Source organism: Hyperoodon ampullatus, assembly GCF_949752795.1.
Source record: "Hyperoodon ampullatus genome assembly, chromosome: 13".
Taxonomy (NCBI): domain Eukaryota; kingdom Metazoa; phylum Chordata; class Mammalia; order Artiodactyla; family Ziphiidae; genus Hyperoodon; species Hyperoodon ampullatus.
In genome coordinates this window covers 26,023,345-26,037,603 of record NC_136926.1, presented here as the reverse complement: position 1 = coordinate 26,037,603, position 14,259 = coordinate 26,023,345, and the positions used below count along the sequence as shown (strand labels likewise).

At 46.0% G+C, this 14,259-nt stretch overlaps 1 protein-coding gene across 2 annotated transcripts in view; it reads right to left on the bottom strand.

Moving 5' to 3' along the window:
- The window catches only part of SPECC1L (sperm antigen with calponin homology and coiled-coil domains 1 like), a gene marked incomplete at both ends in the record, with an annotated part of 92,780 nt that overhangs the window by 43,337 nt on the left and 35,184 nt on the right, over positions 1–14,259 (bottom strand). For both annotated transcript variants that reach the window (XM_079717192.1, XM_079717193.1), the window contains 2 exons: positions 7,045–7,135; positions 13,139–13,230. In XM_079717192.1, the coding sequence (XP_079573318.1) occupies positions 7,045–7,135; positions 13,139–13,230 (183 nt within the window). The remainder of the gene's footprint in view (positions 1–7,044; positions 7,136–13,138; positions 13,231–14,259) is intronic.

Genomic DNA, 14,259 nt, shown 5'->3' with positions numbered 1-14,259 from the left:
GATCCCTAGTTGGGGAGCTAAGATTCCACATGTCTCGGGGCCAAAAAATCAAAGCATAAAAAGGAAGCAATATTGTAACAAATAAAGACTTTAAAAATGGTCCACATCAAAAAATCTTTTATAAATAAATAAATAAAGTAAAAATAAAAATAAAAATAGGAGCCTAAGGATTTCCCCGGCAGTCCAGTGGTCAGGACTCTGCGCTTCCACTACAAGGGGCATGGGTTCGATCCCCGGTCGGGGAACTAAGATCCTGCAAGCTGCGTGGTGTGGCCAAAAAAAATACAATAAAAAAAAAAATTTTTTTTTTAAAGACTCTTTAAAAAAGTAAAAATATGAGCCTAAATACCCAACTTCTGCTCATTGAGGAGTAGTTCCAAATGGACCAATGTTCCTGCTAGAAATAACTGTGACATCTTGAAAACATACAAACATCAACTACTTAAAAGCAGTGAAGAGAAACTAAAAGCAGGCAGAAAACGAAAGAAATCTGCATCTGGAAGGAACTGGCACTGGGTGAGTTTCCTAGTTTTATGACTATAGGTGTGAGTGTAGGCCCCAGCTGAGGCCATACAGGGCAGCTGAAATTTGGTAGAAAACCCAGGGTCTTATCATTGCCTCGAAGAAGCAGAGGAGATATCTCAGGACCACCAAAGCTGCTGGAAAGCATGGGGGTTGGGGAAATACCAGAAAGGAAAGAGTCACAAATTTTGTATATAAACTCTGCTCGTATCCCACTGACCTCTGAAATCCACAAGCACTCAGATTCTAAGGAGTTGAATTAAGGAAAAATATTTGAACAGGTATTTCAACTGAAGGAAAGAGGTTAGAGTTTGAGGTGAACCAAGTTAACTGCTTGCTAACAAAAACCAATTTTCTGCAGAGAAAAAAGACAGAATTCAGAATCTCTACAATGTATGATTCACACTGCCCAGAATAGAATCCAAAATCACTAGACATACAAAGAAAAAGAAAAAAGTGACTCATACTCAAAAAAGAAATGGAAACCCACCCAAAGATGACTTATATGTTAGAATTAGCAGAAAAGCATTTAAAGCAGCTACTGCAAATATGTTCAACATTATAAAGGAAAATATGTTCTCAACAAATGAATAGGAAATCTCAGCTGAAACTGCTGAGACCGTATGAGACATGCCCTTCCTGAGACGCAATACAAAGGACAGCCTAAAGCTGAAATTAGGGCAGACACAGAAAAATCCTCTGGAGCACCCGCCCCACTCTAAACACAAAGTATCACCAGAGCAACTGGAAGCCTGCTGTGCACTGAGGACATCACAGCAACAAAACTCAAACCCAGGGCTTCCCTGGTGGTGCAGTGGTTGAGAGTCCACGTGCTGATGCAGGGGACACGGGTTCGTGCCCCAGTCCGGGAAGATCCCACATGCCGCGGAGCGGCTAGGCCCGGGAGCCATGGCCGCTGAGCCTGCGCGTCCGGAGCCTGTGCTCCGCAACGGGAGAGGCCACAACAGTGAGAGGCCCGCGTACCGCAAAAAAAACAAAAACAAAATAAAAAAAACCTCAAACCCAGCCCAGCTCCTGAGCAGATTAACTCAAACTCCCACATTAAACACCTAGAAGGAAAGAGGTGCCCATGTCAAGGCATAAAACTGCTGTCCTACACAAGATTCCCAGCTTTCGACAATCATAAAATATACAAAACACAAGAAAAAACAATACATCCAGCTCACTGCATCAAGACAGCAAGTAATCAATAAACCAGACTTGGACATGGCACAGATGCTGCAACTATCTGACAGGTCATTTAAAATAACTATGATTAATTATGTTAAAGCCTTGGTGGAAACAGCAGACAACATGCAACAGTTAACAATTTCCTATTTGATTTTCACTTATAGTTTCCACTTCTCTGCTGAAATTAGACAAATAAAACTGTGAGAACCACATCTCTGGTTCTCAACTGGGGCAGTTTTGCCAACATACCAATGTCTTGAGGCATTTTTGGTTGTCACAACTAGGGGAGTGGGGTGCTACTAGGACCTTACCAGCTACGGGGTAGAGGCCAGGGATGCTACCAAACATCCCACAATGCAGCAAACAGAGAATGAATTTTATGCATATACTTTAAAAAAGAAAAATCAACCGGAATTGTGGGTGGGGGGGAATGAAATGCAAACTGTGATAAAACTAATCTAACTGTATTACAAAAGCTTGACCTAAAACCACAACGAGAGAGAGGTGAAAAAAGGAGATGACCTAAGTAACTGTGAGAAGAATGTTGTTTCGAGTGGAGACTCTCAGGCTAAACACAAAAAGAACTGTACACAAACACTGGACTCTGGTACATTTGCTTCTCACAGGGTACGGTTTAGCAATTTTGAAACTACTGTACATGTATAAACTCATGATTTTTGATAGAGAAATAATCATCACGTGTGTACGTATGGGTTGGTACACATACATACAGTCTTCCTGGCTCTGTCCAGAGAGGAGCTGGAGGAGCTGAAACCTCAGTAGTAATGGGTACGCCTCGCACCCAGATCTCGTTTTCTAAATACTACTGATTCCACAGCTGGTGCAGGGGAAAAAACAAGCCTGGATCATCTGTGGTGCCCCAAAGTAAGAAAGTGCTTTGGCACTTTGGTGGGGTGGGGGATGAAAAGAGCTCCCAATGATCAAAGTTGGAATAACATGAGCAGCAAAATAAATAATAGTAATAGACTAACCCAAAGAATAAAATAAACATCCACGAGTCCATACTAATACAAATAAGGGCTATAAATACAACAATAAGTATAATAATATAACACAAATGATTCCTTACAGGAAGAATGAGGAAATAGAAAATCACCACTAGAGCACAGTACTAACTACCGCAGGCAAAATGCACAAACAGATGCTAAAATCAGTGAGAGGAAGTTTAAGCAGGAATAGGATATTTATTATTCACTAGCAGACAACCACTTCAACCAAGTGATCCAGGTCACGTCACCAGTAACAGGACACATCAACATCACGTGCCCCTGACGTGATGCACGTAGACGGGCACATCACCTTGTGCTGCCCTTCCCAGCAGTACGTAACCTCAGCCTAAGCAGGAGAAAACATCAGACAAGCCCATCGTGAGAGACATTTTAAAAAATAACTGACCAGTACTCTTTAAAGTGTCAAGGTTCTAAAAGACAGGAAGAGGGACAAGCTGCTGCAAAAGGGTGGAGACTCAGGAGGTAAGACAACTCAGTGCAAACTGGGGTCCTGCGTTTGATCCTGGAACAGAAAAGGGAGAGCAGTGGAACAGTCGGTGAGATCCAGAGACTGCACTTCAGTTAATAACATTTCCACGATATTGCTTTCCTACTTTTGATAACTGTTCTATGGTTATGTAGGTTGTCCACAAAAGGGAAGCTGGGTGAAGTATTTTTTTTTTTTTTGGCCTTGTGGCTTGTGGGATCTTAGTTCCCTGACCAGGGATCGAACCTGTGCCCCGTGCAATGGAAGTGTGGAGTCTTAACCACTGGACCGCCAGGGAAGTCCCTGCGTGAAGGATTTAAGAGAAGTCTAACACTTTTGTAACTCTTCTGCAAGTCTAAACTTATCTCAAAACAAAGAGTTGAGAGACAGAGAGAACACCTTAAACAAATAGTGCAATGCATGCTTATTGCAACAAGGTACTGACTGCAACTTACCTTGAAACGCATTTAAAAAAGATGAACTGAAGGAAAGATAGAAGGATGGATAAATATGTGATAAAGCGAATATAGCAAAGTGCCACAGAATCGAGGTAGTGAGATGCGGATATGTGACTTCTTTCCACTTTTCTGTATGCTTGAAATTTTACATAATAATATGGAGAAAATATGGGAGCCTAGACGGTTTGGTTTATCAAGACAAACACTAAGAACTACAGGGAACGAAAGACCTTCGGAAGTGAACAGATACCCATTAGGCTATGAATACAGGAGGGTAGGATTTCTATCTGAATTTCTCCTCGAAATTCCCCAGCTAGGGCTGGATCTAGGGCTGGGCCAGAATCTGACTTAGATCTACCCTTTGGAGAATGCAAATTGCTGTGAAACTTTTTAATAAAAGGTTCTTTTTATTTTAATTTAAAACAAAGATTTGGCTTTCTAGTAAAACCTCCTAACTTTGTATCACATTTATTACATGTACCTTCACCATACATCAATTTTTTCAAAATACTGAATTTTTAAAAAGGTTTACATCTCTATCCTCAACACAATTTAGACAGATGATCACAACAAAAATCTCTTTACAGAACATGACTATCCTTGGACTAATCAGCTTTCTCGGATCCCTGTACATCTGAGCTGATGACACCAACACGACACTCAGGTCCCACTGACGTTGGGCAACCCCAGGCTCCCTAACCATCTGCATCGCCCAGCCGAGGTCTCTGCTTGCACTGGGCCTTCTAAGATCACTGTGCAAGGGGACAGTGGGGACGGTGAAGACCCTCCCAACTGCCTGTATCCATGTACCTGCTTAGGCTACAAACACCAACTCACATCCTATCTACAAAGATTCACCTGTCATGACCCAGACCACTAAATTCAACTGCCAACAATACCAACAAAAGAGCATTTGATTAGTCCATTTATAATAAGATCTCTGGTCTAAAACATTTTCCTGCAACTGACATACAAGCATGATGAAAAACAGAAAAAAACCACACCTTTTATAAAATACTTAACTGGAAAAACCAACAAATTATCCAATTTAAGTATAGTAGAACAAGAGGCAGCACTTTTCAAGTTTTCAGGAATGAAGCCATTGAAATTTTCAACCTGAAAATCACAGGCTGTGTTGTGTGACTTCGGCCAGGACAGAAGAGACAATCGGGAGAAAAGCACCTCCAGCAGAGCTCAGAACTACTCTCTTAACCAGCATGGAGAACCACGGTGGCTTTTTATGACCTAGAATCATTTGGTTGTTCTTAGTTTTGTAAGTGGTTTCTTTCCCTAGTGACTGTTTAAGATAAAAGGTTACACTATCAACATATTCTCAGATACAAATTCACCCAAGTGTATTTCCCTCTCTCTTGTATTTGCAGTTTCAACTAAGCCCAGTTAAGGCACCAGAACAGACAGAAGTGGAGAATGTGGCCGGCACTTGCAGGCAGACTGCACACACAATGTGCCCAATGGTGTTATCATATGACCATTACCAGTAATAAAAAGAAGAGAGCCAAAAAGAGGTTTAATTCGGCAGAGCCTCAGAGACACCTAACACATTTTGTCTGTGTCTTCAATAACCTTGGCCCGCAGACCTTCCACACCCACTTTCCACCCACAAAGCCAGGGTAAGAGCAAAACTAAATGGTAATCTCTGCCCAGTTTCCCAAACTTGTCCCTTCCTAAGAATCACTTGGGGTGCTTGTGAAAATGAAGTTTCCAAGCTCCCTTCCTGGAGAGTCCATGTCAGCAGATCTGAGACGAGGCCCAGGATTCCACATTTTACCAAGTGACTCAGGTAAATCTTATCAACAGGTAAGTTTGAGAAACACCACTGGTGCTGGCAAGGTTTCCCCAGTAAACCTTGTGCTGCTGTGGGCCAATCAAGATGAGTGGGGAAGGTAGCCTTGAAAGGGGAGAAGCCCCCTTCGGACGTAGTAACAGAGTGAGTAGAGACAGGAGAGAGAGGCCCCGGGCACAGCACCCCTCACAGGCCAGGCAGGAGGACCGAGCACAGGAGACGGAGGAGGAGATGCAGAGTGGGCGTGAAGGACACCAGAAAGAACATCCAGGGGTGGGCAGGCTCAACACAGCCAGATGCTGCCCACAGCCACTAACACCGTGGGCCACAGCAGCTCGGGTGGACAGGAGAGGGTACAAAGCTGACCACAGGGGTAAGAGAGCCTTGGGAGAGGGAGCCAAGGCCCTGAGCTAGATGTTCACGATGACCCCGACTTACACAAGGAAATAGCATCCAAGAGGTCAGCAGCAGGACCCATGACCACACACACAATCCCCAGATCCATCTGGGGGCCAGGGCGGGAACTCGGCACAGATGTAAAGGGAGACTTTAAACCATCCACACTTGTTCCCTTAGCAGGAGCACCTTCCGAGGAGAGAAAAGAGCTCAGGCCACAGCTAACACAGGAACCAGAAGCTGAAGCCGGGATGGAAGGCAAGTCTGCAGGGGCAGTGGCAACAGCACCGTCCTGGGCTCCACCGTCCCCCTTGTACACAAACTGCCCACTGAACCGCATGCCTGGCACCCCGCCGGAGCCCACAGAGCCAATCCTCTGCTTCTCTCTCCCCCACACCCGTCCAAACTGCACAGTCTCAGCCCCAGAGCCCAACTCCCACACCAGGAGTGCAGGAGGGGCCCAGCCTGCCCAGCCAGGAGGGGCCTGGGCTCCGGAAGGTGTCACACCTGCCGGGTGTCTCCACACCCACCCCAACCAAGTGTGCCTTTCCCAGCACCTGGTCCAACGCCCAAAACCGTTTTTCCAAAGCACTTCAGCACCACACGTAGGGAGGCAGTGGGGGAGGAGGAGGACCCCTGACCTCAAAAGGCAGAAGCCTTGGGCTTGGGTGCAGGGGCCGCCATAAAGAGCCGCGTGGAAATGGCCCTCACTGAACCCCAGCTTTCAGAGGCTCACTTTCCTTTCACAAGTGACGCAGAGCACAAAGACCAAAGGAATGGGCTCTGGAGCCAGGCTGTCCGGGTCTACTGTTCCTTAACTTCAATGTCAACCTGTGTTTATGAGTTATTTAACTGTTTGAAGCCTCATTTTTCGCATCTATAAAATGGGGATAACTATACACGCCCCACGAAGAACTGTAAAAACAGGGCCTGGCAACAGTGTGGACTCCCTGTCACCCTCATGACACTATGAGAGTCATCTTCCAAGATGCATCTATTAACAACCAGTCTCCTCATCTGTAATTAAGACGTGTTATTAGTAAACCTGTGATAAAGATGTATATCAGACTGGTAGAAATAATGTCAAGAACAAAAGAAAAACAAGTTAGTTAGCCCCAAAAGTCAGATGAATAAAAAAATTAACAACAAAAGTGAAATACTGCACACGAGATGTACCTTGAACAGGAATTTCCCCGTAGTTTGGTCTCTTATCTGACAGGGCTGTCAGGGGTTTGGATGTAGAGATTGGTCCACTTATGGAATGTCTCTGAAATCATAAGACAAACAGTGTCCAAATTAGGTTAAATTAGAGTTGGGTTTCACAGAGTAAATGTTGCAGAGAGTAAATATTTAGTTACAAATTTGCATAATTCCTTCCACACTGTTACAGTAAGACTGAAAAAAACACACACACTCCCAGAGGCATATAATGTGATCAGTATACAGTATACTATTTTTAAATGGACACAGAAAGATCCCAAATGCCCCTCACTCGCCATCAGCAAAATCCGGATGTGCTCCTTTAGTCTTGGATTGGCCATTCGTGCCCCAGTACCAAATGGATCTCACTCTGTCACCTCCTCACGAAGTCTCCAACACTGCTGCCGGGCACAACCTGGCACCTTAACTCAGCACCAGCTTGGTCACCAGCCTCCTCCCCTCCAGTCTCATACATACACATACCTACCAAATACTTGAACCCTCTCGGCTCTCCTGAGCCACTTCCCACCACCTCTGTGTGATGCCCCAACACCACCAACTACTCACTCCCGCCCACACGGACACGCTGTTCACCAGCTCTGGGCTTGTTCTCATGCTTCTTTCCTCAGCCCTCCCAGCCCTTTTTTATCCAGCTGAATTCTGACTACTCATTCCATAGTCCCAGCAGCAATGTGTGAGACGGCCAGCCTCCCCACACCCTCACCAACACTTGATACTGGCAGTCTTCATTTTAGCCATCCCGAAGGTGCGTACTGAGATATGATGGATTTAACTTGCATTTCCCTGATGACTATGATGTTGAGCAACTTCTCATGTGTTTATTGGCCATCTGTGTATCTTCTCTTGGGAAGGGACATTTCAACTCTTTTGTCCGTTATTTATTGGGTTGTCTTGAACCAAGATGACAAACGAGTCTTCTCTGAATACAAGATTTTGACAGATAAATGAATTGCAAATATATTCTCCCCAGTCTTGTCTGTCATGTTCTTAATATCAGAGAAGTTTTAAATTTTGATGCCCAAGCTATTAATTTTCTTTTATAGTTCATTTTTTTGTGTCTTAAGTAAATCTTTGCCTTGTCGAAGGTCATGAAGACTTTCTCTAATGTTTTCACATAGAAGTTCTGTAGTTTTAGCTTTTACATTTAAGTCTATAGCCAATTTCAATTTTTATGAATGCCGTGAGGTAAAGGTGTTTTTTTTTTCCCATATGGATATCTAGTTGCTCTGGAATCCTGTTGAAAAGATTATCCCTCTCCCACTGAATTACCCTGGCACCTTTGTTGAAAATCAGCTGACCTACTTCTGGATTCTCTATCTATTCTACTGATCTAAACTTATGTCAGAACCACACTGTCTTGATTACTCTAAGTGCTAACATCAAGTAGTGGAAGTCCTCCAAATTTGTTCCTTTTTTCCCCCCCAGATACTTTGGATATTCAGGGTCTTTTAAATTTCCACATAAATTTTACATTATACTATCAATTTCTACAAAACAGCATGCTGGGATTGTAAGTTGGATGAGTTGAATCTACAGCTCGACGTGAGGGAGAACTGCAAGATCCTAACAAGACTGAGTCTTCCAACGCATGAACATGATGTATCTTCCCATTTATTACGCCTTTAACTTCTCTCAGCATTATTTTATAGTTTTCACTACAAGGTCTTGCACAATATTTTATTCAATGTATCGCTAAGTATTTCAATTTCCAATTGTTCACTGGACTGACTGAATCTAGGAGATAGCAAGAGGAATCCTCCAGACAGAAGTGAGTTTTCTCACCACCTTATCTTGTAAGGGACAGTTCATCACTTCTGCCACATTCTGTTCATGAGAAGCAAGTCACGAAGCCCAGCCAACCCTCAGAAGGAGCAGATGACACAAGAGCACAGCAGCAGGAGGCATGGATCACTGGTAAGCAGTGCAGAGACTGCCTATCCCGTTACTAATGGATCTCCTTGGATCTTTTGAGGTCATTTTTAAGGTCATTTAGGGAAGATCTAGAATAGTGTTTACTCTAGGGCTATTTAGTTCCACTTCACAGAGTGGCCACTGAGGTCTCTAATGAATGCTCCAAGTATTCAAAGAGGTTTTTCCACGGTGGTCAGTAGGAACTCAAATGATCCCTGCTCTGTGTAAACTATGGGAAGCATCTATCTGCCAGATTCCCGGTAACTGATCTTTCCTGAAGAATCGTTCTTGCCCAGCCTTGCGGGATTCAACCCATGTCTATGCATGTGCAGACTGGCACTCAGCAAGGACTCAAAGGGAGTCCTATGCAGAGCTCTATACCTTTCCTGCGTGGCTCTCTCCTCCCAGGCACCCTGCCCCCAAATTCCAGCCCTTGTTCTCCCTGTACATTGATCTGTGTCTCCTCGGATCCAGCTGGCATTCCCTTTCCTGCTCCATGTGGGTTCATCCTCCCTGCTCACCATCTGGAAAAGCGTGGGCCGCAGTAAGACTCGGCTTTCTTAACTTTTCTCCAAAGATTTCAGTCCTGCACCACCTGTCCTACCACGTATGAATGTAACTGCTTCCTACATTTTGTCCAGCCTTCTAGCTGTCTGTGGTGGCAGAATAATCCAGCCCTTGACTCCCTCACAGCCAGAAGTGGAATTCCCACTCAGGGAGTTTTGAAAAACTAACAATCCTAATCTTAGGCCCCATTCCCCAGGGATTCTTGTTCACTGGGATGAGGCCTGGGAATCTATGTGTTTAAAAATTCCACATGGGGGCTTCCCTGGTGGCGCAGTGGTTGAGAGTCCGCCTGCCGATGCAGGGGACACGGGTTCGTGCCCCAGTCCGGGAAGATCCCACATGCCGCGGAGCGGCTGGGCCCGTGAGCCATGGCCGCTGGGCCTGCGCGTCCGGAGCCTGTGCTCCGCAATGGGAGAGGCCACAAGAGTGAGAGGCCCACGTACCGCAAAAAAAAAAAAAAAAAAAAAAAAAAAAAAAAAAAAAATTCTACATGACTTTTGTGCACAATTAGGTTTGAGAAGCACTGTGCTAACTAATCAAGTACTAAAAAGCTATTGAGTGTGGCTTATAATTACTAGTTTTTTTTCCAAGTTAGAGAGATGACATTTTTTACCTCTTATCTTTACAAAAGTTTACAGAGTGATGCCATGAACATTAAATTTCAACTAACAAACACTATTTAGAGAAACTTCACCTTAAATCTTGCACCCTCATCTGCTTTCATTTATATCTTCAACTTTTTTTTTGCGGTACGCGGGCCTCTCACTGTTGTGGCCTCTCCGGTTGCGGAGCACAGGCTCCGGATGCGCAGGCTCAGCGGCCATGGCTCATGGGCCCAGCCTCTCCGTGGCATGTGGGATCTTCCCGGACCGGGGCATGAACCCGTTTCCCCTGCATCGGCAGGCGGACTCTCAACCACTGCGCCACCAGGGAAGCCCCAACTTTTTTTTTTTAAATGTTATTTTTGATTCTGTTTTTCTTTCTTTTATTAAATATTTATTTATTTATTTGGTTGTGCCGGGTCTTAGTTGCGGCAGGCAGGCTCCTTAGTTGCAACATGCATGTGGTATCTAGTTCCCTGACCAGGGATTGAACCCGGGCCCCCTGCACTGGGAGCGTGGAGCCTTATCCACTGCACCACTGGGGAAGTCCCTATTTTTTTTTAAATTAATTAATTTGGCTGCGTTGGGTCTTCATTGCTGTGCGTGGGCTTTCTCTAGCTGCGTCGAGCAGGTGCTACTCTTCGTTGCGGTGCGTGGGCTTCTCACTGTGGTGGCTTCTCATGTTGAGGAGTATGGGCTCTAGGTGCGTGGGCTTCAGTACTTGTGGCACATGGGCTCAGTAGTTGTGGCTCACGGGCTTAGGTGCTCCCTGGCATGCAGGATCTTTCCAGACCAGGCATCGAACCTGCGTCCCCTGCATTGGCAGGTGGATTCTAACCACTGCGCCAGCAGGGAAGTCCCTCTTCATGTCTCTAGAAAGTTTGATTAATCGAGTATATAAAAAGCTCATTATAGACAGAATATGGAATTCCCTTTGCTTTCCTTTCAAATTAAGAGTATAACATCTTCGGGCTTCCCTGGTGGCGCAGTGGTTGAGAGTCCGCCTGCCGATGCAGGGGACACGGGTTCGTGCCCCGGTCTGGGAAGATCCCACATGCCGCGGAGCGGCTGGGCCCGTGAGCCATGGCCGCTGCGCCTGCGCATCCGGAGCCTGTGCTCCGCAACGGGAGAGGCCACAACAGTGAGAGGCCCGCGTACCACAAAAAAAAAAAAAAAAAAAGAGTATAACATCTTCTACATAAACGTAAATGCAAAGCCACAACTTGTAACATTACAAACGCAGAGGGAGAGCACTTCTACCCTAAACTTTACAAGGGAAAAGGTTAAAAAGTTCACTCACAAAATACACAGCCAGTAGTTAACACCTACAAAAGTCTCCGCTCAGATAAAATGTTCTCAAATCCAATCTTTTAGGGAAGAGGTGCAGCCAAGGCTACCCTAGATCACAGGGGACTGGGTTTTAGGCTACTCTCACCTACGTGGAGAAACTTCACCTCAGCTACTGTCCCCAAAGTGGCTCACAGCAAGGGCATAGTGAGAGGGCCTCCTGAGCTTGACAGTCACGCCACCTGCCCTGCTTCTGGTCTGCACTCCCACAGTGGCAAGAAGGGCACCTGTGACACTTGTTCGTGATGAGTCAGCAATGCCCTTGGGCCAGCCTGCTACAAAGCGGCCCAGAAAGAGCCACACTGCTCTGGATTCATGCCTGTGGAGATCCCTCCCACTCTGACTCTGAATCTGGGCTGGCCTACAACTTGCTTAGACCAAAATAATGGGATGGAAGTGACACAGTCCAGGTTCCCAGCCAGGTCTTAAAGGGATTTGCTAACTCCTGCTTCTAGTCTCTTGGAGCCTGAGACACCAGGCCATGAAGGAGCCTGAGAGGAAGACCATGTGGAGAGGGCGGCCCAGCCACCCTGCTGAGCCCAAGCCCAGCCCACCCTCCAGCTGAGTGCAGCTGCAGGGGTGAGCCCAGGCAAAGCCAGAGAAATGAGAAAAATAGTAAAATTGCTGTTTTAAGCCACTAAGTTTTGGGTGATCTGCAGTGCAGCAGGGGCTGAGACATGCCAACTATACAGCTGACCCTTAAACAACACGGGTTTGAACGGTGCAGGTCAACCTACATGTGTGTTTTTTCAATAGTAAATACTCCAGGTACTACACAATTTGCAGCTGGGAATCCGCAGACGTGGAAGTGCAGACACGGAGGGCCAACCATACATTATACATGGATTTCTACCTATGCAGAGGGTCAGTGCCCCTAACCCCCCGTTGTTCGAGAGTTGACTGTATATTCTGCTTAGAAAGTTATCTTAGTGTAGGGGTTAAAAACATCGTGTCTGAAGTCATGCCGCCCAGGCTCAAATCCCAGCTTGAACACTTCATTGTATGACCCTCAGCAAGCTGCTTAGCCCTTCTGGGCCTCAGTTTCCAGATATGAAAACTAGGGATAAGAATAATACCTAATAGGGCTTCCCTGGTGACACAGTGGTTGACAGTTCGCCTGCTGATTCAGGGGACACGGGTTGGTGCCCTGGTCCGGGAAGATCCCACGTGCCGTGGAGCGGCTTGGCCCGTGAGCCATGGCCGCTAAGCCTGCAGGTCCGGAGCCTGTGCCCCGCAACGGGAGAGGCCACAACAGTGAGAGGCCCACGTACCACAAAAAAAAATAAAATAAAAATAAAGAATAATACCTGATAGCCAATAGAGGTGTCATGAGGATTAAATGAGTTAACATTATAAAGCATTGGGAACAGTGTAGAATGTATAATAAGTGTTCAGTAGTTGTTAGCTATCACTATTATTAGTGAATTTTAGAAGAATAACATACTTGACATTAACATAATTTATCTTAACTAGGAAATTTCACAGCATCCTAGGAAAACAATCGCAACTGTATCCCTCAAGAGGCAGCCATTTGCCCCCCGTGCCATAGTGTAGGTGACTTTGAAGAGGACAAGCTTTCAGAAGCTGGGACCCCCAGAGTCTCCATGGTCACAGGCACTTACCTGCATGGGGGAGACGGCTGCCGCAGGGGGTGTTTTCATGGGACTTGGACTCAGAGGCGTTCGAGGAATTGCAGCTGTAGCAGGGCTGGGGACTAGAAAAACAACACACACACAAGTAAATAATGAACACGACAAGGTGCAGTGCAAGCTTTCATAACTGCTCTCCCCTTAAGGGTTCACCTCATGAACCAGCGCTCGTGGCTCCCCTGGGAACGGAGACGCCTCACCTCCTCAACACTCACGGCTGCTCCCTGCAGCCGTCCTGCCGTCAGGCGGACTGTCTGTTCCTGAGACTATTTGTGTTTATTTCCAACCCTGACTATGCCAGTCATTTCACTTTTGCTATTTAATTACGTGGTTAAGTGCTCCATAAACCAAGGAAATCAAAGTACAAAAGCCCCAGGATGAGTGTTTCTGCAACTGCATCAGATGAGAAGCCTGGCGTGCAGTTCACGGCATACTAAATGAAGGAATGCCGGGCTCTGCTCATCTTTCCTCACCTCCTCCTAAGGAGCTCGTCACTTCCCTCCACACGGATTTTCACACGTATTTCATTTAGTGCAATTAAATGTGTGTAATTGTCCGCTCACATGTCAGTCTCCCTCTCTAGACTGAACTGTTCAAAAGTAGGATCCTGGGAATTCCCTGGCAGTCCAGTGATTAGGACTCAGCACCTTTGCTGCTGGGGCCGGATTGGATCCCTGGTTAGGGAACTAAGATCCTGCAAGCCTCATGGCGCAGCCAGAAAAAAAAAATTAAATTAAAAAATAAAGAGGAGGCCACTGAATGAGCAGTGGATGGTGTGCCCCCAGTGATGGAGAGCAGAGCAGGTGTGGGTGCGGGAGGCCAGACCAAGAGGCCTTGCTAATGGGTCAATGTCAAGGTAAGGAAGGAGGATTGAAGGAAGAGGGAAGATTCCGAGATTTCTGGCTTACGTGACTGGGTGGAATGGTGCTGCCATTCACATGGGGAAAGATGGAAGTTAAGGGACAAGATCTGGTTTCGGACGTGAGAAGATGTCTGGGAGACACCTGGGTGTCAGTGTCAAGTAGCATCTGAATACACTGGGCCTGAGGAGTTCAGAGCAAGGGAGAGGGCTGAAGTCCCACATCTGGAAGTTC